Source organism: Eremomyces bilateralis (genome assembly GCF_010015585.1).
Source record: "Eremomyces bilateralis CBS 781.70 unplaced genomic scaffold P152scaffold_4, whole genome shotgun sequence".
In the NCBI taxonomy this organism is placed as follows: Eukaryota; Fungi; Ascomycota; class Dothideomycetes; order Eremomycetales; family Eremomycetaceae; genus Eremomyces; species Eremomyces bilateralis.
The window spans coordinates 1,516,050-1,542,567 of NW_022985070.1; the positions used below are offsets into that span (position 1 = coordinate 1,516,050).

The 26,518-nt window shown below is 52.0% G+C and overlaps 11 protein-coding genes across 11 annotated transcripts; 5 read left to right on the forward strand and 6 right to left on the reverse strand.

The window, feature by feature from the left end:
- The first annotated feature begins 217 nt into the window (after positions 1-217).
- On the forward strand, positions 218-2,686 carry P152DRAFT_456304 (putative anthranilate synthase component 2). The gene is made up of 2 exons (XM_033678970.1): positions 218-600; positions 651-2,686. The coding sequence occupies exons 1-2, from the start codon at positions 281-283 to the stop codon at positions 2,614-2,616; spliced, it is 2,286 nt and encodes a 761-aa protein (XP_033536888.1). The 5' UTR covers positions 218-280; the 3' UTR covers positions 2,617-2,686.
- A 713-nt stretch (positions 2,687-3,399) lies between these two features.
- P152DRAFT_471873 (uncharacterized protein) lies at positions 3,400-4,439 on the forward strand (the record flags this gene model as incomplete). The annotated part of the gene is made up of 4 exons (XM_033681109.1): positions 3,400-3,484; positions 3,538-3,700; positions 3,756-4,046; positions 4,112-4,439. The coding sequence occupies 4 exons, from the start codon at positions 3,400-3,402 to the stop codon at positions 4,437-4,439; spliced, it is 867 nt and encodes a 288-aa protein (XP_033536889.1).
- Positions 4,440-4,780: 341 nt separating this feature from the next.
- P152DRAFT_456305 (apses-domain-containing protein) lies at positions 4,781-7,281 on the reverse strand (the record flags this gene model as incomplete). Its single annotated transcript, XM_033678971.1, has 4 exons — positions 7,112-7,281; positions 6,867-7,053; positions 6,633-6,815; positions 4,781-6,571 (listed from the first exon to the last, which is right to left on the reverse strand). Coding segments are annotated over exons 1-4 (2,044 nt in total), but the record flags the coding sequence as incomplete, so codon positions are not given.
- Positions 7,282-7,557: 276 nt separating this feature from the next.
- Positions 7,558-7,956, forward strand: P152DRAFT_471875 (uncharacterized protein; the record flags this gene model as incomplete). The annotated part of the gene is made up of 3 exons (XM_033681110.1): positions 7,558-7,621; positions 7,675-7,799; positions 7,852-7,956. The coding sequence occupies 3 exons, from the start codon at positions 7,558-7,560 to the stop codon at positions 7,954-7,956; spliced, it is 294 nt and encodes a 97-aa protein (XP_033536891.1).
- P152DRAFT_456306 (4-coumarate-CoA ligase) lies at positions 7,895-10,547 on the reverse strand. The gene is made up of 5 exons (XM_033678972.1): positions 9,076-10,547; positions 8,733-9,018; positions 8,579-8,682; positions 8,373-8,526; positions 7,895-8,318 (listed from the first exon to the last, which is right to left on the reverse strand). The coding sequence occupies exons 1-5, from the start codon at positions 10,131-10,133 to the stop codon at positions 8,244-8,246; spliced, it is 1,677 nt and encodes a 558-aa protein (XP_033536892.1). The 5' UTR covers positions 10,134-10,547; the 3' UTR covers positions 7,895-8,243.
- A 1,779-nt stretch (positions 10,548-12,326) lies between these two features.
- Positions 12,327-13,612, forward strand: P152DRAFT_250381 (MAS3 protein). Its single transcript, XM_033674702.1, has 3 exons — positions 12,327-12,597; positions 12,650-13,206; positions 13,259-13,612. Exons 1-3 carry the CDS (start codon positions 12,486-12,488, stop codon positions 13,469-13,471), a joined length of 882 nt encoding a protein of 293 aa, XP_033536893.1. The 5' UTR covers positions 12,327-12,485; the 3' UTR covers positions 13,472-13,612.
- Positions 13,613-13,742: 130 nt separating this feature from the next.
- On the reverse strand, positions 13,743-16,327 carry P152DRAFT_512522 (uncharacterized protein). Its single transcript, XM_033682753.1, has 3 exons — positions 15,952-16,327; positions 15,561-15,846; positions 13,743-15,444 (listed from the first exon to the last, which is right to left on the reverse strand). Exons 1-3 carry the CDS (start codon positions 16,099-16,101, stop codon positions 13,754-13,756), a joined length of 2,127 nt encoding a protein of 708 aa, XP_033536894.1. The 5' UTR covers positions 16,102-16,327; the 3' UTR covers positions 13,743-13,753.
- Positions 16,328-18,456: 2,129 nt separating this feature from the next.
- On the reverse strand, positions 18,457-19,314 carry P152DRAFT_368841 (ClpP/crotonase; the record flags this gene model as incomplete). Its single annotated transcript, XM_033675469.1, has 2 exons — positions 18,457-18,832; positions 19,055-19,314. Coding segments are annotated over 2 exons (636 nt in total), but the record flags the coding sequence as incomplete, so codon positions are not given.
- Positions 19,315-20,568: 1,254 nt separating this feature from the next.
- P152DRAFT_499193 (putative cytochrome P450) lies at positions 20,569-22,667 on the forward strand (the record flags this gene model as incomplete). The annotated part of the gene is made up of 4 exons (XM_033682292.1): positions 20,569-20,791; positions 20,879-21,009; positions 21,064-22,118; positions 22,180-22,667. 4 exons carry the CDS (start codon positions 20,569-20,571, stop codon positions 22,343-22,345), a joined length of 1,575 nt encoding a protein of 524 aa, XP_033536896.1. The 3' UTR covers positions 22,346-22,667.
- Positions 22,613-24,362, reverse strand: P152DRAFT_250429 (S-adenosyl-L-methionine-dependent methyltransferase). The gene is made up of 6 exons (XM_033674703.1): positions 24,180-24,362; positions 23,939-23,973; positions 23,797-23,882; positions 23,582-23,728; positions 22,868-23,507; positions 22,613-22,801 (listed from the first exon to the last, which is right to left on the reverse strand). The coding sequence occupies exons 1-6, from the start codon at positions 24,270-24,272 to the stop codon at positions 22,759-22,761; spliced, it is 1,044 nt and encodes a 347-aa protein (XP_033536897.1). The 5' UTR covers positions 24,273-24,362; the 3' UTR covers positions 22,613-22,758.
- Positions 24,363-25,020: 658 nt separating this feature from the next.
- P152DRAFT_250555 (uncharacterized protein) lies at positions 25,021-26,224 on the reverse strand. Its single transcript, XM_033674704.1, has 4 exons — positions 26,097-26,224; positions 25,767-26,038; positions 25,508-25,717; positions 25,021-25,451 (listed from the first exon to the last, which is right to left on the reverse strand). Exons 2-4 carry the CDS (start codon positions 25,916-25,918, stop codon positions 25,241-25,243), a joined length of 573 nt encoding a protein of 190 aa, XP_033536898.1. The 5' UTR covers positions 25,919-26,038; positions 26,097-26,224; the 3' UTR covers positions 25,021-25,240.
- Between the last annotated feature and the right edge of the window lie 294 nt (positions 26,225-26,518).

Below are 26,518 nucleotides of genomic sequence, written 5' to 3' on the forward strand. Positions count from 1 at the left end.
TTCTGTATCAACTATCATTCAAGCTTGACGCGACTCCAGATTGATCGCTGCTTTCACTTCGCGACTGCGGTCCGGCCGACGACGCGAGCCAGAATCGCTGTTTCATCTTTGGCCGCTGCGGCGCGCTGGGAAATATTGCCGCTCAGTCAGCATGACTGATCATCGTCCTTTGATGATTCCGGATGGAAGAGTTCGCTTTAACTTCCTTCAATTAAGAAACTTCTCCAATTTGACCCCTTTTATTTGATTGAATTTTGGCATTGTACAGATACTCGTCAATATGGCTGAGGCTAAACTCGTGGACTTCTCTCCTCATCAACCAGATGCTGTCTCCCCACTGCCGACTGCGAGCAACCTCGTGCTTATTGACAACTACGATTCATTCACCTGGAACGTGTACCAATACCTTATCCTCGAAGGTGCCACGGTTACGGTGTTCAGAAATGATCAAATCACGTTGCAGCAGTTGATAGAGAAGAAGCCGACGCAACTCGTCATCAGTCCAGGTCCTGGCCACCCGGATCACGATGCCGGAATCAGCAAAGAGGCGATATTACATTTCAGCGGCAAAATCCCCGTCCTGGGCGTCTGTATGGGAGAGTAAGTCAACTTTAAACTGTACGGCTATCTGTGGTGTTAATGCTAGGTAGACAATGCATGTACTCGGCTTTTGGTGGGACGGTGGACGTAACAGGGGAGATATTGCACGGCAAAACATCTCAACTATTTCACGATGGCAAAGGAGTATACGCCAATGTCCCTCAGGATATCCCTGTAACCCGATACCATTCGCTTGCTGGAACTCATCCGACTCTTCCATCCTGTTTGGAGGTCACCTCGTGGACGGCTCTTCCAGATGGCAACAAGCATGTCATCATGGGCATTCGACACAAAGAATATGTTGTCGAAGGAGTCCAGTTTCATCCCGAAAGTATTCTGACCGCCGAAGGTCGAACGATGCTGAAGAACTTTCTGAAAATGCAAGGAGGAACTTGGGCGGAGAATGAAGCGTTCATCAAGACCACCACGCCAGTCAAGGCGAATGAGATCTCGCGTGATAAAACCACTTCGATCCTCGAAAAAATCTACGCCCGTCGAAAAGAGCTGGTCGCGGCGCAGAAGCTAGTCCCTACGCTAAGCCCGGAGAACTTACAGGCGGCGTATGAACTTGGACTGGCTCCTCCCCTGATGCCGTTCCGGGAACGACTCAGCCGCACGCCGTTCCAGTTGTCATTGATGGCCGAGATCAAGCGCGCATCGCCTTCGAAAGGCATCATCGCCGCAGCTGCGTGCGCTCCTGCGCAAGCCAGGCAATATGCACAGTCCGGAGCAAGCGTCATCTCCGTCCTCACCGAGCCTGACTGGTTTAAGGGCACGATCGACGATCTCAAAGCTGTCCGGCAAGCTGTGGACGGTATGGCGGACCGGCCGGCCATCCTACGCAAAGAGTTTATCTTCGAGGAGTATCAGATTTTGGAGGCGAGGCTCGCTGGTGCGGACACTGTCCTCCTCATCGTAAAAATGCTCGACGAAGAGACGTTGACGCGATTGTATCGATATTCGCAGTCTCTAGGCATGGAGCCATTGGTGGAAGTCCAGAATGTGGATGAGACCCGCATCGCTGTGGATTTGGGCGCCCAGGTTATTGGCGTCAACAACCGGAACCTTACCAACTTTGAGGTCGATCTAGAAACCACCAGTAGACTCATGGATATGGTCCCCAAAGAGACTATTGTGTGTGCCCTGAGCGGCATTTCTGGTCCCCAAGATGTCGAGCCCTATCAAAAGAGCGGTGTCGGCGCGGTACTTGTGGGCGAAGCCTTGATGCGGGCGACGGACCTCCCGAAATTTGTTTCCACCCTTCTCGGGGGTGGACAGAGCGTGAGCAAGACACCAGTCAAGAATGCGCCACTTGTGAAGATATGCGGCACACGGACTCCGGAGGCTGCAAAAGCCGCTATTGAAGCAGGGGCCGACTTGATTGGAATGATCCTTGTCTCAGGAAGAAGTCGGTGCGTCTCTCGAGACACTGCGTTGGCGATCTCAAAAGTGGTGCATTCAACACCAAAAAGAAATGGACCGACAAGGAAATCCAGTTCATTGGCAGGTCCATCTGATTTCTTCGAGCTCACTTCCTCATACCACCTGTCGTCCACCACACGCAGCCTTCTTGTCGGAGTCTTCCAGAACCAACCGCTCGAGTACATCCTGCAACAACAAACAGAACTTGGCCTGGATATTGTCCAGCTTCATGGCGCCGAGCCGGTCGAGTGGGCGCGATTGATCCCCGTTCCCGTCATCCGCAGCTTTAAGCCGGAGGAGATCGAAGCTGGCGTGCGAGGATATCACTCCATTGCCTTGTTTGACGCCGGGGCCGGCGGCTCGGGCAAATCAGTGGACCTGTCATCGGTTGTCAGCAGACTCAAGGCCGACCCGAACTTGAAGGTCCTCTTGGCGGGTGGACTGAATCCGGCATCGGTACAAGATGTTCTTCGGCAACTTTCCAGCGTTCGGAGCCAGGTTGTTGGGGTTGATGTTAGTAGCGGTGTCGAAGAAGATGGGGTTCAGAGCATAGAAAAGATCCAGGCTTTTGTGAAGGCAGCTAAAAGTGATTAGACCTTTCTCTAGAATCTTATACAGTACACCCAATGGCAGGCGGCATGCTGCTGATATTTATCCTTGGGGCCATCCATAATGGCACATGCAACAGTGAAGACATACCTGCGTCTCCTGTCATCACTGATACACTGAATGGTTGCCTCATTCTCATCGTAACGAATTCACGCTGGTCAGTGTTGTCCTGCGTAATTGTCAAGCCTCGCTTGTACACTGATTGACCACTGGAGCCTCTTATTCAACTGATTCGACTCCTAATATCCTTCCTAATATCATGTCACTTCAACAACAGGACTCTATGGGTGATCTGACTCATTCTGCGTTCAGATCTTGACCTCTAAATCAGTTCGCTCCCATATGCACTGCAGGATTCCATATGTGTCTTCTACTTCTCTGCGAATTTTACAATACCAGCCCCAACTCAGTACCTAGTCAATTAGTCGACGATATATCACCTTTTTTGCCGATTTCTATTCACTCTGATTTATGAATGATGGCTACCAACTCTTTTTCCTTTCATTACCTTCATCCCGTTACTGTATCCAGTGCAGCCAGTGGTCATCGTGCCTTGAACACGCACTTGATCTATCGAGCATCATCCCTCAGCCGATGACATGTCTGGTCACTAATCTGAGCAATCAGTCTAGAATACGCAGCTGTGGTACATTTCTGGGTCACCGTAGGAAAAAAGTACGGCGCCTTGACGAACTGCGTTATCGCTGCGACGGGGGGACTTCGGCGACAGTCACAGCCATGAGAATCTGAAGCGGTGGGCCACAGATAATGGAGGCCGAGGGAGACCATGTGACGGATGGCCTGACCCATCTGATTTGCTCCAAGTACCACTTTAAAAGAAAGACCGTTTTAGGTGGGTTACACTATGCGGCCGTGAATAATGCAACACTGACTTATGCCCGTCAGTTGCTTCCGCCTTGAAATGGAAGAAGAAGATCGTCTCCTACGACTGGCTTGAGGATTCATTGCTGCGTCACAGCAAGCAGAGAGAGGGCACGTACCAGCGCACGAATAACAGGATTGAAGGGACAGAGACGAGCGAAGGAAGCGAAGTCACTGAAGGCAGAAGGTACCCACTCGCTTTTCATTTTACGTAGGTGTGATTTAGCACCACACAGTAACAGACCGATTCCCCTAGAAAAGCGGTTCAACGATGGCATTAAGGATGCCAAGAGAGACTTGGTGTCAAGTACGTCGGAGTCTCTCTCGTCGTCGCCCACATCGGCCGTCGAATCCCTCGCCCGGGCCCGTCAAATGAGGGCGTTAGTAGAGGGGAAGCCCTCGCCCAGGAAGAGATCGAAAGCTGACGGATGGCGTGCTGCCCCAGACAATCATCACATCTACCAAGACGCTAGCGGCTTCAGTTTCTACTGCTGCCTCGTGAATTCCGACGTGACGACAAACGAAACCGAGAAGTTCGAGCTCCGAGTACGTTTTCCTGCTTCTGATTCCGTCCACGACACACCTAACCGCGCCCCAGGTCTACGAATCCCACATCCTACCACACGCTTCCATCGGACTTTCCGTCTCAAGACGCGACTGGAGTGGGCGAAGCGCTTGGGAGGGCGGGAGGAAATCAGGGCGTTGATCCGGTCGCGGACGAGCGTGCAGGAGGCGGAGGAGGGGTATCGGGCGTGGTCGTATGTTCCGCCGAAGGAGGGGAGCCGAGGGGGATGGAGTTGGGGATTGTGGAGAGGAAGGTGGAGGTGCGGGATGAGTCGGAGATGCCAGATGTCTCTGATGTCGAGGTTGTCAGAGCGCTGTCGCTCAAGTCTGACACGCCGTCGAGCCTTGATCTACCTTTCTGAAGGGACGGGCTAGCCAGCCATATGGGACGATGATTTAGAATTCGTTACGACAATGCATATGAGACATTTATAGCGTCTTATCAATCTGAAATATATTGACCGTTGCTGGTTGATCCTATGAGTAATCTGCCATACGGTTCGACAGAGCGACGTGGAAAACTGGAAGACAAGGCAAGGGGATTGCAAAAATTCCAGGCGATTGATATCGACCGATGGAGGAAAGGTAACGCGTGGAACTGTAGAACGGCTCAGAACCACCACTTAAGTTACCATTGAGTGTCACTGTGGATCAGTCATGCCCATAACCAAACGGGTCATCCACTTAGTGATTAATTTGTATATGATGAACATGTATCTAGGTATATTCCGCACCTAGCGACGCTGCCTTTAGATCGAGGCCGCAGAAACCCAGACTTCCTTGTCCAAAAGCCCGGCTCTTCCCCCCTTTCCCCACGTGCAGTATTACAGTGAACGCATTACAGCCCAAACCAAAACCCAGCATTATGCTACAGGACTGACCTCCATCGTGTCCCGCTCCTTCGCATCTTCCAACTCCGCGAGGATCTCGTTCAGCATTCCTTCCACATCCTCTTCCTTCACGCCGAGAGCCCCCGTGATGAGCCGTTTGTAGTCACTTTGCCGCTCACTCATGCCGGCCACGCTCAGTTTCTGCACGATCTCCTTGATCAGCTTCCGGCGGGTTTCCTGTGCTTTTTGGAGCATCAGGGCAAGGGTGACGCGGTCGATCACATTGCCATCATCATCCTTTCCGTTACCTCCTCTTACACCGCTCGTCGCAGCGCCGTCGGCGATGGCTCCTGGGTTCTCTTTGTTCGACTCGTGATTGTTCTTAGCGTTTGATGATGCCGCTTTCTCCTTCTCCAAGAGCGCCTTCAATTCGGCCTTCTGCTCCATCTCCAGGATAGCCTCCGCCTCCATCATCAGGGATGCTAGTTCCTCTTCTTGTCGTTTGTCGATTTCATCACCTTCGTCTAGCGGCTCCAACTCGGACAATCGCTTCCGAATGACGTCGAGCTCTGCCTGCCGCTTTCTGAGTACTCGTTGTGCCTCGACCAGCTCAACATCCTTCTCTTCCAGCTCGCCATCGTAGGCGGTGGCAAGTTGTGAGAAACGGTCAAAGACGTTCGGGGCAATCTTTTGCATGAGCGTGTTGGCAGTCTGCGAGCGGTAATGTGGTGTGGATTGGATAGTATTGAAGGCGGATGAGGAAGTGGGGAGAAGTGCTCCGGCGTTGCCATTGGGTTGAGAGTCAGGGGCAAAGGGGGATGAAGATGCCTGGCGCATGCCGTTACGGTTCTGGCGGCGGATATTGAGGTCACGGATGAGATCATCTGCAGTTTCCCCGAGTTGGTTACGAATGTCCACCGAGGCATTCCGGCCCAGTAGCGCGCGGACAAGTTTCCTTGCTCCGTTTCGCGCAGCGATGATGATGGCCGTATCGCCGTTCTGGTCTTGGAGGTTCAGGAGACGAGTTATGTCGTCGGGGGACCATGTTTCGCTGAGAACGTTGATAATGCAATCGAGGTAGTACCTTGCTGAGACGTATTTGTTCTTGCTGCTGGTAGTGGCTGCGATGTGATGGAATACGCTTGAGCCGAACCAATCCGTTTTAGCGACGGTACTGGCGAACGTCCGAACCATCCGAGGCATCGTGTTCTTGTCGAAGTTATTGGTGAACATGACAGCTCTCATCAAAGGCGTCTCGAAATTGTTGGAAAGACAATCGATACGCGCTGCGCGATTCATAAGATCTTGAACCACATCAAAATCGCCCATTGCTGCAGCCCAATGCATGGCAGAGTGTCCTTTCTCGTCGATGGGCCGGTCCAGGTTGACTCCTGGTGGAGGTTCCGGTGGGGCGGGAAACCGGTCGTCGGACTCTAGAAGCATGAAATAGTCGAGTAGTTGATCCGCCCAAATCTGGTGCTGCTGGTCTTGTACCGACATGTGGTCGGCTCCGCGCTTTCGTTTTCTAGCGCTTCCGGTGAAAGGTGGGCGCATCCCATCATCTTCAATTACTGAGTTTGTGACGACGGTACGAGCATCGTCACTAACATCATCGAACTGAGCGCTGGTCATCTCGTATCGATCCTCGCTGATTTGACTGAGTACTTTCAGAAGTTAGCGGGGTGAACTGGCCCATGGATATCGTCATAAAGACTAGCGACAAACCTTCGACCTTGGGAGCTGCTTTCTGACGAGGAGCTTTTGGCTTGGCCGATGAAGCGGTCGCATGTTTGGGAGCTGGAGGAGGGCTATGTTCGCCCGGGACATAGTCGAGGATGGGCTGTAGTTTGTGGAGGACTCCATTGCGCTCTGCAAGGCCCCGCCCATCTGGAAGCGGTACCCAAGTTCCTTTGAATATTTGTTAGAAAGATCCATATCGCAGGCATAGGAATCACCAACCCTGGTATTTGCCATAGCCGCCCTGAACCTTTTCATGAACTCCCTTCTGCACCTCGCGCTCCAGAATCCGGGTTCGGGCAGGCTTATCAAAGTCGGCCACCTTCAGGATATGGGTCGCATTGATCCAATCGTCGACGCGGCGGCGCATGACCAAATTGCCATCGGCGTTGAATTCGTAGACGGGCACCTGCAGTGCTGTTCAGCCGGAGCGTGAGGCAAGGGAACGCGCAGATGGAAGCACTTACATTGCTGTATGTGGCCGAATAGATCTTCGTGTTTGCATCAACGGGCATTTTGGGGCGATTGGTCCGCATGCCATAGAATAGAGTACGGCGATGAGATAGGTGGTGAGGAGTTCAGGTGTATGAAGGAGGGGATGACACTTTTCGCCGAGCGATGGAACACGAGATTGAGCGAGACGCGTTCGCGTCAGGAGCCCAGCCAATTTCGTGCAAATGAGGAAAGAGCGGCGGAGGTTTCGCGGGGATGAGGGGTGCACGTGATGTAAATGCACGTGACCTGAATCATTCAGTCTCTGCTGCCTCAGGCAACTGATATTTATAAGGCACCAACCCATCGTTTTGCTCACTGTGAACCGTGAATGGCAGCTTTGCGGCTTGCGCCCTTCATCTCCGGCTATTGAGCTTCGCACAGCTGCTGTTGCATCCAATCAATCCTTCAGACAGCAATCATGACCATCACAGAGAAGATAAAAGACGCCGTTGGCATCAGCCATGACTCTACTCCCACAGCACGTAAGTTCCATGCGCGACCCGCGAGAGATCCATCATCAACTAACCTTCCGTAGCCGCAACCAGAGAGCAGATGTCGGAAGCCCGATTACCATTGGCGTATCGGGACAGCTGTGCACATCTCCTAATTCCGCTAAACAAATGCCGATACGACAATTACTACCTTCCGTGGCGATGCGAGGTATATCTTGGCCCAATGGTTGCCAACGACTCGAACTGACAGGGACCGCCAGGACGAACGACACGGATACGAGAAATGCCAGTATGAAGAGTTCAAGAAGCGGGTTGCGAAGATGGACGAGCTCAGGAAGGAGAAAGGGGGCGCGAGAAGTAACTAACGCAATTACTGTACAATATTGGGCCGTTACGATTTCTGTTCGCCGCCGTGGAGGGATGGATATACGGTACTGGGTCAGCTTGGCCTCAAAAAGATACTCCCAACCATGATCAATTGACATGGCTATTGGTAATCCCTAGAATTTACCGGCATGGCAAAGCGAATTATGTTTTATTGAAACGGCCGTATGAATTTCTCCCAACCGGATCTAATTGACGGACCAAATCAACCTGTGGCTCCCAGTCGACATGCAGACATACGAAGAGATGCTAAGATATGGACCAAAATTTACAGCTTTGCCGCTGGGGCTTCTCCCTCCGCTTTCGCCTGCTCCCGCAACAATTTCCGGAGGATCTTTCCCGACTAAATACAACGTTAGCTTATGACGAGGCGAGCAATGAGCGCGTTGTGTCTTACCGGATTCTTCGGGATTTCGTCGACAAACCTCACACCGCCAACCAACCTCTTGGCTCTTGAGACCCTCGGCTCCATGAACTTGTGGATATCCTGTTCCGTGGGCTTCGAGCCAACTTGCGGGATGATGTAAGCCCTGGGGTACTCTTCTCCGTTCCTATTCCATGTTCGTGAGCATTTATAACACGAGGACAATCCGGCATGCTTACACTGTGACACCAATGACCGCCGCATCTGCAACATCAGGATGCTCTAAGAGCAAGGCTTCAAGTTCTGCCGGGGCGACTTGGAGGCCTTTGACTTTAATGAGTTCCTGGACAATGTTAGCAAGGTTCACATTGCCGGAATTGCACCATGTCGGACCTTCATTCGATCGACGATGAAGAACTTCCCGTCCTTATCCATATAGGCAATATCACCGGTCTTCAACCACCCGTCTGGAGTCAAGGTTTCCTTAGTCGCCTCCGGCTTGTTCCAGTATCCCTTCATGATATTCGGCGCGGTGCACCAGAGCTCGCCTCGTTCGCCCTGGGCGACCTCCTTCCCATTCTCGTCGACGATTTTGACCGCGCAGTTCGCGTTCGGTTCGCCGACGGAGAACGACTCGGAGATCTCATCCGGGTGCCACCCCAAGATGGAGCAAGTTGCCCTAGATCCGTGTTAGATCCAACGATTCCCGCTGGCTTTCCCAATGGCTCCCACTCACTCAGTCATGCCCCAACCTTGCTTGACATTGATTTTCCCCGCGGGCCACAGCTTCTCCAGTTCGGAGCACACGTCCCGGCCCAAAGGCGCCGCACCAGATCCGACCCGCTCCACACTGCTCAGGTCAAACTGCTTCGTGGCCGGATGCTTCGACATCGCCACTACAACCGGCGGCACCAGCGTCAGATCCGTGATTCGGAACTTCTGCACGCACGCCAACATGTCCAGGAAATCGAACTTGGGCATCAGATAGACGGGGATCCCCCGCTTGGCCGCACCCACGCCGAAGATGGTCTGCGCCATGGCGTGGTACATGGGAAGGAAGCACAGCAGCCGCGTCCGCTTCTCCTTCTCCTCCGAATCAGCCGTCAACCGGCCCAAGTGCGCCATCTGCGCCGTGTTCGCAATGTAATTCGTGTGTGTGATCATGACGCCCTTCGGCACCCCCGTGGTTCCGGAACTGTAGTTCAGCGCAATGGTGCGATCCAACTGCTCTTTCGTGGTCGCCTCCTCCCATTTGAATCGCTCCCCCTCGGCTTCCGACGCGAGCAGCGAGGTCCAGTTCTTGATGTTGCCGACACCTTTTCCCCGTCCCTCGAACGTAGCGAACCCATCGTCGAACGCGAAAATATGCGACTGGTCCAAGCCCACCTCCTTGGCGGCCTCCAGCGCAGTATCCAGACTCCCCTCGGCCGAGATCAGGAACTTGGCTCCCGAGTCCCGTAGCTGATATGCCAGCTCGCGCGCCACGTACGTGGGGTTCGCGCCGGTGAAGATTCCCCCGGCCATGATGGCCCCTTGAATCACAACGGGGAAGAACAACGTGTTCCCCGAGAACAGCAGCAGGCGGTCACCCGGCTGGAAGCCGGCGGCTTGCAGGCCGGCGGCGAGGCGCTTCGACCATTGTCGGTATGTGTGGAGGGAAAGGTAGACGGTGTCGGGCTTGACGGTGGAGATGAGCGTGGGGGTGGTGGGCAGAGGGCCATCGGGGGAACCGAAGAGGTAGGTTGGGAGGGAGACCTGGGGAATGTCAATTGACCATTTTGATTTAACGGGCATCTTGAAGGGGTTAGGAGGTTGATCTGGTCGAGGAGCAACGCGCAGGGGAAACTGCAATTGAGAACAACACGACGTCAAGGTAGTAGTGAGCAGAGAATGGGGATGAAGATACGAAGCTCTGAAAATGTGCAATTGTATTGTAATTATTGGGTTTATCTACATATCCGGCCTTGAGCCCAGGATTTGACTGCCATGTGGATTGCGGGGACGATCTTTGTACCCGAGGGGAGCCAGAGTCAGTCATCCCGACTAACTAGGCCAAGCACGAATGGTATGCATATCTCCACTCTAGGACCATGCGTTCGACTCGACGCTGGACTATCGAGGCCAGGCGGCCAATGTGCCCGGGCGCTGGATCCTCCTAGATAGTAAGATAGTAGATGGTAAGATGGACCAGTTCACATTGGCTTTCGCATGAGATGGACGGTTGGGAAAGATTCCATTTGGATATGGTACAGCAGCTCTAGACCCTGAGATGATATGCACCCCATAACCAATTTCTGGGGAAGCCTCAGGCGTCGGGTTCCCGAAGGTACACCCGTACAGGTACCCGGTAACACATCCATACGCTGGCCTGTGAGTGGTTCGCTGGACTCTTCAGTCCGGCAATCCGCAAGCTTCCGGTTAGAATTACTGTTCGGGTGTTGTCGTGTCGTCGTTAATTCCTAACGTTAAGAGTTGATGTGGGGAAGACCCCGAGAGCACCGAATACGCTAGTCGTAAAGAGACCTGTTAGCAAGCCTCGGCAGGCCCCTGATTGGATTATTATCGTATCCGCGCCCCTGGTTCGTCAGCTGAAGCTTACCTCATCCACACTGTGGACGCTAGATCCTTAATCTAGCGCCTACACTCTAAACGATAATGTCGTCTAAACGATAACTTGATGGGAAAAGATCGACCTACACCGTACAGTAGTCAGTATGTCATGTGATGACTGATGAGGCTCCCCGTCCAACTTCGCGACGCCCAACGTATCGCGTCGCGTCGAAGTTGAAACCCCCAGATCTTTGCACCCCCTTCCAACTTTCTTTGTATCACGACCTAGGATCGAGCCAACTTCAGACCGAACCTGTCGCACACAGCCGGACTGTTGCTTCAGCGGCATGTCCGCGGAACAAGACGAGCGCGTGCTCGGTTCTCTGCTCCACGCTTCCCTCTTTGGATGTGATGATCATGAAGTCTTCCAGAATTGGTTCGGCAGGGACCTAAATCGCACGAGCTTGGGGTTCGGGAAGCTTAGTCTTTCTTATGAATGCCGCCACTATTAGGATGAGAGTCTCGCGAATATCCCTATTGTCATCGACATGGGGTTTACCATCATGTCATAGTTTCGGCATCCTTGAGACCGGAAATAGAAACGTGGTATACCCTCCCGGTTGCCCAATTCTTCCAATTTGTGGTCCAATGGCTTGCTCAATGGCCGACAGCCTGGAGGGGGTTCGACCGCGGTTTTCATAAATGCCAAAGCTGTTCAGTCGCAAGTATTTTGAGAATCGATGGTACACATCACTAGCGATGGCTCCTGTGCATCAAACCTTTCTGAGGTTGCTGTGATGTGCACTGTGCCGCCGACAGTCTGTTTCGGCTGAGGATGGCACCTGGTTGCATCGGATCCAATTCGTCGGTAGGGCAACACCCGAGCGTCGAGACAGCAAACAAGTTGGGGGGATTTCTGCTACCGAAAGTAGAATCCCCTTTGCAACTGACCGATACCTCGTCTTAATACCTCAGCACATCTGGGGCAAGCCGAGCAGGGGTATGGGCATGTGTCGAAACCGTTCCAGATCGGCACCTTCTCCCCCTTAGGTGTTTCTTCTATCTCCTCGCTATCTTGCACTTGGTACTATCACTATTGGTTTCGCATGATCTTTGGTGGCTCTGCCTTGCTTTGGGCCTCTCCTTCAAGTCACCTTTGCCGCGGATGTTCTGCCCTACCGTTTCTACAGCTAGTTCATCGCGACTCACCGATCCCTTCGAGAAGCTCTCGTCATCTCCTGATTTCAGTGACGTATCATCAGCATCGTATTCCCCCATGTCTTCCACTGCAACAGCAGTAGCCGCCCACTGTGCATGGAGCGAGTCGTCGCAGAAGAGGGCTATCTTCTACCGCCGATGCCATAATGCCTCCTCTGTCTAAGATCATATCCAAGATGTAGCGGCTGAGAGATTCATAAGTATGGCCTTGGCCAGCGGACTGATTCCAATTTTTCGTCTCTCGATTAACAGTCCTTCGTTCCATTCAAGGCTCAAAGCTCTTTGACCATTCTTTTCGATTGCGCAGGTCGCTTCCAACATTTCATTCAATTCATATTAATCCTTACGATAAGATACACTACCTCCACTTCAATCACCATGCACTACTCAATCGCTATTATTCTCGGCGCGACGGCGGCGTATGTATCCGCTCACGGTCTCGTCACTGAGATCCAGGGTGCCAATGGTGTGACCATGCCCGGTCTTACAGGTATGGCGAGGAGAATAAAGAACAGCATACAAGAGACACTGACCTGATGTAGTCATCGATGGAACTCCCCGAGACTGCTCTAGCAACGGATGTGGCTCTCAGGCCGATACTGCCATCATCCGCACCCGAGAGGTCGGGGGCCGCGCCTCTGCTCTTGGCCGAACGCAAGGCGGCGGACCGGTCGATGCCGCCGCTGCGATCTCCATGTTCATGACGGGCCAAGCCGGTGGAAATCAGAATCGGAACAAGCGCCAACTTAGCCAGCTGCTCGGCGGACTGCGGGGCAAGGGCAAAGGAAAGGGCAAAGGAACCCGTGCCCAGACTGCGCAGGGCGCGCAGACTGCCAATACTGCCGCCGAGGGCGGTGTTGCTCAGGCGGCCGGGTCGGGCGCCACCTCGGGCCTCCCGACCACCGATGACAACGGTCTGATCACCATGAACTTCCGCCAGGTCAACCAGGACGGTGCTGGCCCGCTCACGGCAGCGATTGATCCCACCTCTGGCGGAACCGATGCTACTGCGTTCCAAGATGCCCAGGTCGCGCAAGACGTTCCCGGTCTTGGCTTTGGCGGGCTCTCGGGTGCTACTATCGAGGATTTCCCCCTCACAGTAAGTAATCCCCGTTCTCGTCATGCGGTGGTACTCTCTAAATCAATCTCAGGTCCAAATGCCCCAAGGGATGACCTGCCAAGGCTCTGCTGGCGGTGCCGACAACGTCTGTATTGTCCGGGTTCAGAATTCCGCGCTTGCGGGACCCTTTGGTGGCTCCGCTGCGTTCACCCAGTCGCCAGCTGCCCAGAAGCGGGCGGTCGAGTATAATCTCCGCAAGCGACACATGGCCCGTGGCATTCTCGGCAAGGACAAGGAGGCTTAGTTCCACTTTAGATGTTAGGGATGGGACGTAGATCCGGCAAAGGCTGGGTTGCTGTGCAAGCCGCTTTGCAACATATGGATCTGCTTCGTCCTCTGCGTTCTCTGTATATGGAATCAGGGCCCGTTTCGGGACACAGAATATCCAAACCTAGAAATTAAATCTCGTCTGCGAAAGTTTATACAGAAGCCAGTGAGGGTAGATTGCGAGCCTAGTCGCACACTTTTGGTTGGAAGACTAGAATTTTGCGCAGATACTATCTCTCCTTTAGTATTGCCATCTATACTAGATAAGAGTTGGACCAGTAAAAAATGTTGTTTCCTTGGATCTTCCTCGGATATCCTCCCTTAACAGCACGAACTCCACTCCATCCACGTTGCCAGCACTGTAAATCTCCGCATCCAGGGCAGTAACCCACGGACAAAAGCTCACCAGTACCAAATGCCCTTCCTCATAGCTGCTTGCCGAGCTACGGTTCTGTTTTTTCCGAACCAGGAAGACGACGGTCCGCTCATCGGAGGCCGCAGCGATGTCAATCGGAGCGAAGCAGTCTCGGTTTGTGTGGTGAGGGTTCATCAGCCTATGTACTTCTTGCGACGAAACCTGCTCAGTTTCACAGGCGTGCGTTATGCTTGTAGTAGTGGGTGGCGCATTAGACTCCGGTAGAAGCGGAGGGGGCCAGAGAGTGATGGGGGAGTAGCGGTATCCTCGAACGCTTGCCTCTGTTTCCTTTGGTTCTTCGTCGAGGTTCGTTGCTAAAATATCAATGTCGAAAGCGGTCGGATCGTCAGAATCCACCAGATCCTCGAAGTCCATATCCATCCATATCAAGTCTAACCTCGGCGAACCTATCTCTGAGTTCGCTCGCTGCTTGCCCTTCCCGGCATCTGGCTTGCTCCAATTCGAAGGGAAAGGGGCGAGCCGCCTGGAACCAGTGCGGAATCGAAGGCACCCTGCCATACTTTTTGCTGACGCCTCGCAGCAGTTGCTGTCACTCACCAGATCTATAAACGTAGCGGATGCTAAGTTGTAGGATCGGTACCGCGTCCGTGCTGCTATGAACGGCGGGCTACTTCTATATCGGGGGTGTTCTCTCTCTGGATGAATGGTTTCGGTCTTGAGCTTCAGGCGCGGTATGTAGTTCGGGCGGTTCGCGCTCGTCACGATAGTGACGTATGGGTCATCTTCAGGCAGCTGGTGCGGTTCTTCACCGTCGGGGAAGGTGATATCCGCCGTGTAGAACGTTCGATACGCCGAACTGCCGCCGTTGGTCCATTCTCTTCGACCCTCGACGATGGTCAGCTTGCCGATATCCTCTTTGACTTGTAAACCCAGAACAGTCCATAGGTCATCTAAGGGACCTTCGTCGTGTTGCCTCCTATAGATCCTCTTATTTCTCTTGAGGTCAGCACTGTATGGCTTCGCAAGGGGAAAGCAGATGCAGTCAAACAAAGAGGTCCAGTCGATCTCTTCATTGTGCCACGAAGTCTGATTCGACACACCGTAGAAGTGGTCCTCATGAATCTCAAACGCGCATGTAGAGCTCATCTCAGATCCCACGAAATCTGGAAGTTGTAGACTTGCTACGCTAGGAACACGTCCATCCCGTTTGGCATCTCCCCAGTCTCGGAACAACGTTCCTTTGATTACCCATTCAAGGTACACATGGCTTGCGCGGCCGCTCTGTGTCCCCCAGAAGATATAATTCTCGTTGTGACGAACGAAAAGCTTCTCTGTCGTCTGGAGTGCTGCTCGAAAAAGCTCAATGCCTTCATCCCCTTCGTTTGTGGTGATACCGAGCGCGAGAAGCCAAGCACTTACGCCTTGAGCGTCCTCTTGCATTGGACGGAAGCAAAGCGTTAAAACATTATCAATAAAGCCCATGAGTTCGATCTCAGACTCTGAATCAACGAGATTAAGGTCATCCCACTCTTTAGGAAAATTGACCACATTAAAAGGGGCATGATGGTCGTCCCCTATGAAGTCTCGAAGTTAGCCGTAAGTCAGTCTGCAGCCTGGAATTGCCCAGAAAATCCCTAGATGCGTACATCCCTGTGGGAAGCGGTGGTTGCCACAATGTAGAACCACTCACCACTGCTGTTCTGTAAGGCTCCATTACATGGCTGCTGCCTGGATTTCGGTATCCGCTGCGAAGAATTCCCACTCCGCACATTGCGCACGAAGATTCGCTTGTCACTGATGAAAGCTAACCAGCCATTTTGATATACAAAGCTCAAACAATTCCCAATCGAAGTAACACTGAAAGGTAGCCCATTTCCGACCGCCGATCGACGCTGGTAGATGTTGTTGAAACCAATTTCTGCGGTTATGAGTCCGGCTTTGTACTGCCGCCATTCCTGGCTGAAAGGGGCCCAGAACTACAAATCGGTTAGCATGAACAGGCGAATTTACATCCCCGAACGGAAGAGGTACAGCATTGAATACAACAGAGCAAAAGCACGACTAGAGAGCAGATGTACTACCTCAATTGCAGATCGACAAATGAATGGATCCTGAGCAAGGAACGCAAGAGCTGGAGAAGCCTGACTAAGATGGGTAATGTCGTTAATGTCAATATAAGATGTGATGTTTACGAGAATATCGAAAGGCAGTGAAAGTATGGTAGGAGACATTGGTTAACGCAGGGACTTATAGAATCTGATTCTGAGGGATCTCCCATGAGCCCTGAGCATAGATGGAAAGAATGTGTACAAGGAGTAGCGGAATATTGACAGAATGAGCAGTATGACTGGACGCTTGAACACGGGAGTTAAGGAGAGCCTCCTCTATCCACGCCACAGACGCGGAGCAGCAGTTATGTAGCCAGTGAGGCTCTAACAGAGTCCGTAGCCTTGCCGCCCTTCGGAATCTTTGGTGTATTACCAAATACAAGGCAACCCCACATATTAACGTCCAGTACCCATACCCCATCTCTGCTGCAGCCTTAGGGACGCGGAAGGTGTAATATGGCTACGTGTTTGGTGATACGACGGAGCGGGATGAATCAGGAATGGGGGCACAGCATTACGATAGGTTAGGCCCTCAACAGATGAAAATTGATACAGATGAAATTGAGGCTCTGCTACGGGCTTACGGCCTCTGCAGTTCAGGGGGGTTTCGGCGACTGCATCACGCAACTTAGAGTATTACTGACCAAGAGGGTGCAGGTCGCCCCACTCTCAGAGAGACTTTCGCCTGGGAATCCTGAATCCACAGACCATGGGGCCCGGGGCACATCACGTGACTGAATGAGCCAAACTACTTCTCACTCTCAGATGAACCTTCCAAAATCTATGCATAGCTTAATGCATTAGGAATACATTTATTATAGCCAGTTTATAAAGACTTGGTAATATATTAAAGATTCATTCTTAATTCATTTCTAATCTAGTAGAAGAGTTCCCCAAAGCCGTGACCGTTCAGAATGCCTTCAAAATGCCTTCACAATACCAGCTTGGCGATTCTCATGCGAAAGTTTACCTACCATATCTGAGAGTGGAGTGGAGCGAGGTCAACATCATTTAACACGTGATGCGGCTCTTTTATCAACCTGGTGACATTCAACATGTTTTCGCCTCTCTTTTGTCTCAATTCCCAGTTCCCCTCACCACCAGCCTTCAGGTACCCAGCTCTCGCCCACCTGATCAGAAGTTTTTCCCAGTTTCCTCCATTCTGCTCATCGTACGGTACGGAATAGTTCGTTGTAGATCATCCTTGAAGCCTCAGTTCTGACGGGTGGTGGGCTACGTTCTCGTCTCCTTCCCCCCTTTCCTTCTCTTATCTTCCTATGCTCGGCTACTGGTTCGTCCTTGAAGACATCGTTGTACTGCTTGATCAATAGGAAACATCCGCCACGCATTGCCCACATTTGCCGAAAGCAGCTTTTTCGATACTTCTATACTCTGCACATATATGCCGGCAGGCGAGGCGGCAGCCCTTCCCCGGTCTATATCAGTGGTGCCGCTGCACGGGGCGAAGCATTCAATCCCAATCCCAAATTATATGTTTATCTGGTCTTTCGTTGGTTTTCGTGTGTTTTTCGCTTTCTGTGCTTTTAAAGAATCGTCGTCTATCCCTCGTATGACCTGTTACGACCACTTCGGCACCTGATTGACTGCCTCGAGAATTGGGTAGCGCTTCATACCGATATTGATTTTCACCCGTCCAAGTTTTCTCAAACTGTTGTCATGTTGCTGTTGTGAACACAGGGCACTTGGGAGTTGGGACCGATTTTACGTACCAGCTAAGGCTATTTTTGCCCCCGTATCTGCCGTATGCCTTGTCGGGCAAAGAGTTCCGTTGATTTGGTCTTGTCCATCCATTCATGGTTTGCCAATGCATCATTCCGAGTATATCTTATATGAGTATCTCTTGATAGGTGCAATGTGGCACATGACCCGTCGATATGACGTGGATCAGGCCCCCCTACATCAAACTCAACAAAAGAATGACATTTGACCGAGACATAGTCCCGTCAGTTTACATTAAATGCGGCTTGCACCTGCCAAATCATTTGAAGGAGGCTGTGCAATGCCAAAAAACACCTGCCAATTGAGAGCCCACGGCTTGCCGCCTTTTATGTGCGGTCCATTGGGTCCAGATTCATCTCCATTTCCAAAGAACAGAACCGCGCTCTGCCAAGTGCTAGAGCACAAGCGTGGGACCCGAATGCAGCTCACTGCGCTTCTACCAAGATAACCATCGAGAACATCGGATTTGGCAGATTGTGATTATATTTCATACAGGGGACCTATCGATTTTTTCTGCAAATATTCCATCTTATTATTGTCGCACCAAGTCCTTTGCTCGTTCCGTTTGTTTAATTATTATATGAGGCCACTATATCCTTACAGTTTTGATGACTGCCCGGCCCTGTCAGTGAATTTCTTGATGCTAGCCTTGCTATCATCGCTCGCAAATCTTGCTCTCAAGTCATGGCCCTCCTTTAGGCCAGCTTCCTTCTGTTCTGCCAATAGCGTCTCCGTGTTGACAAGTTTCTTTGTCAACCTCAAGCTCTCCGCCGAGTTCTCGGCAATCTTCTTTGCCTTCGCACAAACAGCTTTGTGGAATTCTTCCACACTTCCCGACTCAATAACCTTGGTCACTAGACCTGACACATACATATCTTGCGCCGGTATGCGGTCACCTTCAACTAGCAGCCGGTTCGCATGCTGTCGGCCCATCACTTTCGGGAACGAATAGGATGATGCACCTTCGGGAACAATTCCGAGTGATACGAACGGGGTCTGGAAGAATGCGGAAGGATGCGCATAGACCAAGTCAAAATTAAAGAGCTGCGTACAGCCCCAACCGATACTAGCCCCATGGACGGCGGCGACGAGGATTTTCGGGTAACCGATGAGCCTTGGTCATGATCACGCTCAGCAGATGCTCGTTTCTGACATTTGGGGTAAATGGCTCACACTTGACCGAGTTTCCCGCCAGCCTCGATCTCCTCATTAGGTGACGGTCCCTCGCCTGGCGCAGAGAGTGCCTTGCCTACGGTTTATGAAACGTATCAGTATTCTGGCCCATCCAAGGGTCGGTTATCAAGGCTGTGAAGGTATAATATGCAAGACCATATACGTGCCTGCAGAATAGTGCTTCCCTTTTCCACCCCTGGGCAAGAACATGTCAGCATATATAGTATACCACGCCTTACTGCGTGTGAGAACGTACTGCACGATGACCTTGATCTCAGGTTCGTCCCTGGCCCACTCTAGCGCGACCCGCATATCAACCCATTGCCGTAGGGTAAAAGCATTGGCGATCTTAGGTTGATTGTACAAGAACAGCACCGCGCCCTCGCTGAGTCGCTCGATGGAAATTGTGTCTAGCCTTGGTACCGGCGCCATGGTTCGTTATACTATTCTGAAGGGCGAATAAGAGTACTCCGTGTGGTGGACTGCGGCGAACCGGTCAACTAAATACGATTCAATAACGATGCACACATCTTAGTTTTCAAAGAAACCGGCACTCTTATTTCTATCCAAACTCTATCAGGCACTAGCTCTAGGCGTTTCATTCACGGATGGCTATTGGCGCTGAGGCGCCGGCAGTGGAACACCTCGGATACATCAATATCACGGTCTCATGAACGACATGCAAGCCGAGAGTCGGTAGCTTGAGCTGCTCCACCTCCACGTTCCGGCAACGGAAAGGTGGGGTTGAAGCGGGCGTTCCACCTGGCCCGCTCCCACCCTTCCGCCCCGCTCCCGCACCTAAACGATCGGCTCCAACAAAGCAAGGTTCTTCGCACAGCAATTGCTCAAGGTATTTCCGATGATAATAAATTAGATTGGAATCGAGGCTGTGAGAAGGCTTTCGTCCTTCTTCGCCTTAGGCTTGCGACAATCGAGATGCACCTTCCGCGCGTTGCCTATACTCCATCTGTACCTAAGTTAACTAGTTAACTTAATTAGTTAACTAAGTTGGCAGTTTTCAACAACCCGCTTACCTATCTTCGACGAAATCCAGCATGCCGTATTTCAAACGTGGCAAGTTACTATTGTCTTACACTGCAACAAAGAAATGTCCGCTCCGAGCGACAACTTGTTCAGCTAGCATTTAAGCGTTCAATCAAGTCAGCCAGCCGTACCATTGCGCATTATTCCTAGGAATGATCAAGACGCCCATCACGACAACACCTGAATTGGACTTATTGAAGATCCACCTGGTTAGCACGTTCCCCTTTGTGGGGGAACAGCCGGTCCTATACCAACCACGGCTAGAGCGATGTCGGAATGATAAGTCGGTCTGAGCAGCGCAAGCCCAGACCCACGGCCATGTTCAAAATCCCTGCTGGAGGTACATATACTCTACAGTACTATGCAGGTAGGGAATCTTTGCCAACGCTGTTGCTACTTGCCAGACCGCTGGAGCCGAATGATAGAGGTTGGAGAGATGATGAATGAACTCTCACTCTCTCAGGTATTAAGCTATGCTGGATTACTGACTTATCGAGGTGGGACTGGCAAGAATCCGCTCTCTTTATTCCCTCCCCCTCGTATCTCGAAGTGCATCGTCCAGTTCCCACTAGATCAAGGTCTTAATTGCTATCAGTACCGTGGTCTATCCAGTAGCCAACGCTGATTCTCACGATGTCGATCCTTGAAGCGGTCCTGACATCGATCCGCGAGCACTGGCTAGCTGCGGGTCTTCTGGTACCGATCATCTATATTGTGAGCGTTGCCTTTTATCGTCTGTATCTGCATCCGTTGGCAAACGTCCCAGGACCGAAGTTGGCGGCGGCGACGTGGTTGTACGAAATATATTTCTGGAAAAAGTTCGTGATCGAAATCGGAAGGTTACACGACATCTACGGTACTGATCCCGCCGATGGTTCTTTTCGTCGCCTTCCTTTTCCATCTTCGATGGCCTGACGCTGATGATTTCGACGCCATGGAATAGGCCCGATTGTTCGAATCACGCCAAATGAAGTCCATGTAAATGATCCAGCGTTGATTGACGCTGTGTATCCTGGTGGAGGGAAGAAAGTTGATAAGGATCCCTACCAAGTTCGCATGTTTGGGATACCTGATGTGAGTCTCGGCCTGCCCGTTCGTATGAGCCTCCATGTTTACGTCGAACCACAGACAGCGTTCCTGACTATCGATCACGAAACCCACAGGATCCGGAGAGGTGCACTCAACCGATATTTCTCGAAGGCAGCGGTTAATAAGATTGAACCGTACATCCGCGAGGCAGCTGAGAAACTATGCAGCTGCATCGCCTCCTACGCCGGCTCCGATACGGTCACTATCTCCGTCGCGTTCTCAAGTTTCACGACGGATGTCATCACTGAGTACCTCTTTGCGAAGAGCTACCACATGATCGATAGACCTCACTTCCTGCCCAACCTACAAGCCGGAAACGACTCGCTCGGGGAGCTTCTTCCCATCCTGAAGCAACTCCCGTTCCTTCACACCGTAATGCGCTGGATCCCGCAGGAACGGATGCTAAAGATGAATCCTGGCATGGCCTCTTGGATCCGCGTTGAGCAGGACTGCCATCAGCAGGTCAAGGACGCCCACGCCCGTCTCGCAAAGCCGGACCGTGTCTACTACACTGTAATTGACGAACTCCTTCATGCGGACCTCCCCCCGGAGGAGAAGCGTGACGATCGGTTGTTCCTGGAGGCTGTAGTCCTCATTAACGCGGCCACTGAGACAACCTCCTGGAACCTCTCTCTCGCAACCTTCTACCTCCTACACCAGCCCCATACCCTCGCCACATTGCGCCAAGAGCTCCTGACTGCGTCTGGAGACTCCCTGGAACTCCCGTCTCTTACTACCCTCGAAAACCTCCCGTACCTCCAAGCCACGGTTGCGGAAACACTGCGGCACGCTTACGGGGTAGTCCAACGGCTGATTCGTGTCCACCAGGATCCTGTGCACCTGCGCTCGACTGTCAAGATCCCAAACCGGGATGGTTCCGAGAAGGTTCAGGTAAAGGAGGTGAGCTACGTTATCCCCAAGGGATACTCGCTGTCCATGACGTCCCTATGGATCCACAAAAATCCAGACCTCTTCCCCGATCCGGATAAGTTTGCGCCGGAGCGATGGTTGGACGCCGAGGGGATGAAGAGGAAAGATTTGGACAGGTATCTCATGTCTTTCTCGAAGGGGACCCGGCAATGCCTTGGGATCAAGTACGTCCCTTGCTCTTTTCTTTCGTTATCGCAATACAATTATACTGACTTCGATGTCAAGTCTTGCATATGCAGAATTGTACATCTGCATCGCAGCAGTGGTATTACGTCTCGGGGACCAGTTGGAGCTGTTTGAGACAGATAGGTCGGATGTGGAGTTTGATCATGATGTTTTCGCAATGAGGCCGAAACCTGAGACGAAAGGTATCAGGGTTACGGTTAGATGAAACTTACATTCTCTAGCTTGGTACGTTTTACTATTCGCTTGACGGCCTAATTGATTTTGGCAGGCAGTGACCAGTATCAGTTCCCTGCCTGTGGATGCGTTTTTATATGGCACAAATTGCATGGGCTTTCTTGTCGAGGGTTTAGGGGTAGGTATATCTCGGATCTTGGTAGAGGATGGCGAGGAATGTCAATACATTTCATACGCTTCAAGAATTCGAGTTGAATATCTCCCATTGATGGAATGATAGAATCATTGGCGCAGCTAAAAGCTTACTGAATAACAAGGAGAATCGTAACAGTCGTGTGAAGTAGTGTACTCAGTCCAAATAATGCCACCCACAATAACGTATCCACCTGGTGGCATTCGAACAGTCGGAAATGCGGTATGGTCGCACCTTTGCAACATGAACACTCATGAAGTCCCCGCCGGCGGCTTCTGGCCGTAGATGACGTGACTAGCAAGATGGTAAGACCACATCCAGCGACATAATATGGGATCAGAATGGGGGGATAGAACGTACTAGTTGTGGTAGAAAGGGAATTCCTTCATCGCTTTTCTAAAATCAGCGTTCAGCACTTGAGCCTCTAACGTTGACCAGCCCGCTAGCTGGGTCAACATCCGCAAACTGATCGCCTCCAACCCCTCGTCCAGGGCCAACCGGTAGCACCTCCCAATTTCTTTCAACACCGGATCCTTGGGCCAGATGCCAATAGGCGTCTTCAAAACCGTCTCCTGCACATTCACGAAACCCGTCTTGGTCACCCGGTCCTTAAGACCCACCGCCGGGGTGGTCGATCTCCCTGCCTTCTCCTCGGCCGTGCTCATGACCACTTTGTGCCACTTCTTGACAGTGTTGTCGGGGAGATCGAGCGAGCCATCGGGCAAGCGGGGGCGGTAGTCCCAGTCCTTGAACTCGACCCATCCGCCTGGGGTGAGGTTGTCGTAACACTGCTTGACGAGTTGGTCCCAGTCGCGGATGGACCCGGCCAGCCAGCTTGCGTGGATCAATTCGAAGGGATGTCGGTAGGTCCATGGCTCTTCCATGTCGTCGACTTCGAAGTAGCAGTTCGGGGGGACGAATTGCGCTTGAACTGGGCTGAGGTCGATGCCCGTGACGACTGCGGCAGAATACTTGTCCGCCATGTCCATAGCCCAGATTCCTATGGCAACCATGCTGATGAGAAAGCGGAAGGATTACGGGGAGGCTGCGAGAGGAAACGGAGACGAGATCTACCTGTTCCGGCCCCAAGGTCCAATACACGCCCGGAGAAGTGCTCATCCAGGGGAGCAAGATGCAGCTCGCCATTGAGTTGGAGCAGCATCATATGATGGTGCATGTCTAATCGGTCGGCCTCCTGCTCATCGTTCGGCGAGAGGTAGGCTGAGATCATTCGCAAACATATCAGCGATGCTGGCAGCAAGAGCGCAGGTTCTGGAAATCGTGCATACTTCCAGCCTTGTACGAATGATATCGTCGGCCATTTTCGTATTGGTGATTCCGAACCGATGAAGCCAGCGACGTCGTCTCGCTTGCGCTGCTACATGCTCAATGCTGATCCTTGCGACATGTACAAGTATTGTTGTATCTTACGTATCGCCAAACCCAGAATCGAGATCACCGAAGCCCTGTGTCCCGGAAGATGGTTAGCACGGGGTCTTTCAATCATAACGGAACGCTGTGCAGTGAGCAACGATGGGACACCAAAACATCGGCCATGCGACCATGGAATGTCCTCTGACTTGGACACCGGTCCGGGGTCGCGGTAACACGGCAGAACGGTGATCGACAAGGTCGGTCTAGAAGGCTAGAAAGGATGCCGTTTCTTGCTAACCTCTGCCGTATCCACCTCAATATGGCCCACACCCTGTGGTTGGTCCGCTGGTGGGGCGCCTGGCGCAGGCGGCGTGGTCGAGGGGTCGGACATGTTCAACGACACCACAGTCTAGTAGGATCGGGGGCAAGCAGATATATGGTCGCACAACAGGATGGATCTGCCTTCCGTGGTTGATAGCGAGTACCTGAGTATATACGATGGTCTGCGTAGTAGGAAATGAAAGACTAGGGGAGATGGAGGCTATATAGTAGTTTGATGGGATAATTAGGGATGGGAGGCTCTCACGGCTCATGTAGCCATGCCCCTCAACGGCTTCAAAAACGGTTCCAGAATCCAGCTGGACGGTGGACTTCCTTTGTCGCTTATAGAGCTGCAGGTTCTCCGTTATTGCTTGTCAGTTATCCAGGCGTCCAGTGCGTCCGTCTGCTCGCTTGTACCGACATGGAATATAACTTAGACCCTTACTCTGTAAGGAATGGTCCATGTACCAGATACATGAAGTATCTGGTTATTCGGGAACAAGTATTAGCAACTACTGGAGTGCCGAATCCTCGGGTCCATATCACATATGTATGTTTGTATTCCCCCACGTCAGTTTCGTCCACTCACCCGCGATGACTGCTGCAGTTGGCCCCATTAGGAGCAATCCTTCTTTGTCGGAGCCATCAACTAATAGAATGCGATGTGCTGCAGTACGACTCATGAATCTAATGGAACGTGAGACCTCTGATGGCCGATGTTAGTTGTTAGGACCGAGGACTGGGAGAATGCGATCCAATCATCCGTATATGTAGCCTGATTTGGAGATCCGAGATGATACAATACTTAGGTGGGATAGCATGGAAGAATGATTCGTGATTCCAAACTCAGTTTATGACATAAGTTCCAGTTAATTCCGGAGTTCCCAAAATGATACGCCGGGGACATAACGCACTCCGAAGGTACACAATAAATGGTTGGGTTTACTTTCTCCTGCAATATTATACAAGCAAAATTGCCGGATTCTCCCCCCGATGAACAACGACACGATCAATCGACTCACCACCTATGCAAAGCGTCTACTTTGCCTGGGTCTGTGGCGCACCATACTGTGATGGGACCATCATCCCCGCTGGCTCCTTAACAATGATAGCACCATTCGCGGCCCTCTGTGCCACGATGTTCTTGCAGTTACTACACGTATGGACGTACTGAATCGTTTCCGTTTCCATGCATGAAAGGCAGCAAAGCGCCGGCCAAAACACCAGGCAGATGAGGCATATCATCACCCTACCGGTATTTAGTCCGTGTCCCAGCCATTCAGATCCGAAATATATGGTACTTACCCTGGAATTGGCTCTTTATCCCTCTGAGTGCGGACCTCGGTCGTCGCCTGGCACTTGCAGAACTTACAGTCTATAGCTGCCGGCGTCTGTTGAAGTTGGCTAAGAGGCGTAACCATAACAGGAGCAGGAGCTGGGACTGGATGTGCTGCCGCTTCGTATTGAGGTGGTGGATGTATGGTATCGGGATGTGCGATTGGCGTGGAGATTGGTCTGCTTGCTCTTAGCCTGTGTTTTCGCAAGGCAGCTCATTGGTACTCACCCCATCTCTACTCCCCCATCTGTGCGCTTTGCATCAGGGGGGTAACTTGAATTGACAGCCGGCGGACTCGCTGGCGAGATTCCATCACTCGCGGCATCTGTCGTACCATTGACTGGTAGGGTTGCCGGTGCAGGTTGCTGATCGCTTGACATGGTGAAAGCAGTTCTCTTCACACTTCAAAGTCGGGTTTTTACAGGATCCAACAAGGTGAAAGCATTTGGGAACCCCAAGACTTTATACGAACCTGCCTCAATATGTAAAGACCAGGATCTCTACCCCAGTTCTTTAGCGGCACAGACGTTTGGCAATTTAGATGGGCATCGCACCGACTTGAACTGGGGCATTGCCGTCAAAGTCTTCCGCGGCGCGGTCGAGTGTCGTCGATCGAAAGAGTCGATCAGAAGGCTGAGCCGCATTTTCATTGGAATCGCGTCTCGTAACCATCATTTCTCGGGATGCGGCTCTTCAAAAGTTAAAATCCCACAGTATTGCAGATTTCCATTTCACATGATGAGCATGACTAGTGACGACGACGAGCCGCCACCGAAATATGCCTTACCTTTTCCCTGCCGTATTAATATAACCAGGGCCAAAGCGGAGTGGTTCACACGTGCAGGGCTGTCTCAAGAGGGTGTTGCACTCGAGAACTAGTAGTAGTACGGAGTACATTTGCCACAAAAAGAGGCTGTGAAGCCAACTTTCCAACATGGCAGGAATTAAAGACGAATTAATATCCGACTGTTCCGGAAGGT

Bases quoted from the DNA above. Each gene is read 5' to 3' on its own strand.
- P152DRAFT_456304 (XM_033678970.1), top strand. From the start codon at position 281: ATGGCTGAGGCTAAACTCGTGGACTTCTCTCCTCATCAACCAGATGCT. The intron at 601-650 runs GTAAGTCAACTT...AATGCTAGGTAG, and splicing joins CTGGGCGTCTGTATGGGAGA to ACAATGCATGTACTCGGCTT.
- P152DRAFT_456306 (XM_033678972.1), bottom strand. From the start codon at position 10,133: ATGCCCGTTAAATCAAAATGGTCAATTGACATTCCCCAGGTCTCCCTC. The intron at 9,019-9,075 runs GTGAGTGGGAGC...ACACGGATCTAG, and splicing joins CAAGGTTGGGGCATGACTGA to GGCAACTTGCTCCATCTTGG. The intron at 8,319-8,372 runs GTAAGACACAAC...CGTTGTATTTAG, and splicing joins ACGAAATCCCGAAGAATCCG to TCGGGAAAGATCCTCCGGAA.
- P152DRAFT_250381 (XM_033674702.1), top strand. From the start codon at position 12,486: ATGCACTACTCAATCGCTATTATTCTCGGCGCGACGGCGGCGTATGTA. The intron at 12,598-12,649 runs GTATGGCGAGGA...GACCTGATGTAG, and splicing joins GACCATGCCCGGTCTTACAG to TCATCGATGGAACTCCCCGA. The intron at 13,207-13,258 runs GTAAGTAATCCC...AATCAATCTCAG, and splicing joins TCGAGGATTTCCCCCTCACA to GTCCAAATGCCCCAAGGGAT.
- P152DRAFT_512522 (XM_033682753.1), bottom strand. From the start codon at position 16,101: ATGTCTCCTACCATACTTTCACTGCCTTTCGATATTCTCGTAAACATC. The intron at 15,847-15,951 runs GTAGTACATCTG...ACCGATTTGTAG, and splicing joins TTTGTCGATCTGCAATTGAG to TTCTGGGCCCCTTTCAGCCA. The intron at 15,445-15,560 runs GTGAGTGGTTCT...GAGACTTCATAG, and splicing joins AGCCTTACAGAACAGCAGTG to GGGACGACCATCATGCCCCT.
- P152DRAFT_250429 (XM_033674703.1), bottom strand. From the start codon at position 24,272: ATGTCCGACCCCTCGACCACGCCGCCTGCGCCAGGCGCCCCACCAGCG. The intron at 23,883-23,938 runs GTAAGATACAAC...AGCATGTAGCAG, and splicing joins GATTCTGGGTTTGGCGATAC to CGCAAGCGAGACGACGTCGC. The intron at 23,508-23,581 runs GTAGATCTCGTC...TGGTTGCCATAG, and splicing joins GGACCTTGGGGCCGGAACAG to GAATCTGGGCTATGGACATG.
- P152DRAFT_250555 (XM_033674704.1), bottom strand. From the start codon at position 25,918: ATGTCAAGCGATCAGCAACCTGCACCGGCAACCCTACCAGTCAATGGT. The intron at 25,718-25,766 runs GTGAGTACCAAT...AAGAGCAAGCAG, and splicing joins GATGGGGGAGTAGAGATGGG to ACCAATCTCCACGCCAATCG. The intron at 25,452-25,507 runs GTAAGTACCATA...AAATACCGGTAG, and splicing joins GATAAAGAGCCAATTCCAGG to GGTGATGATATGCCTCATCT.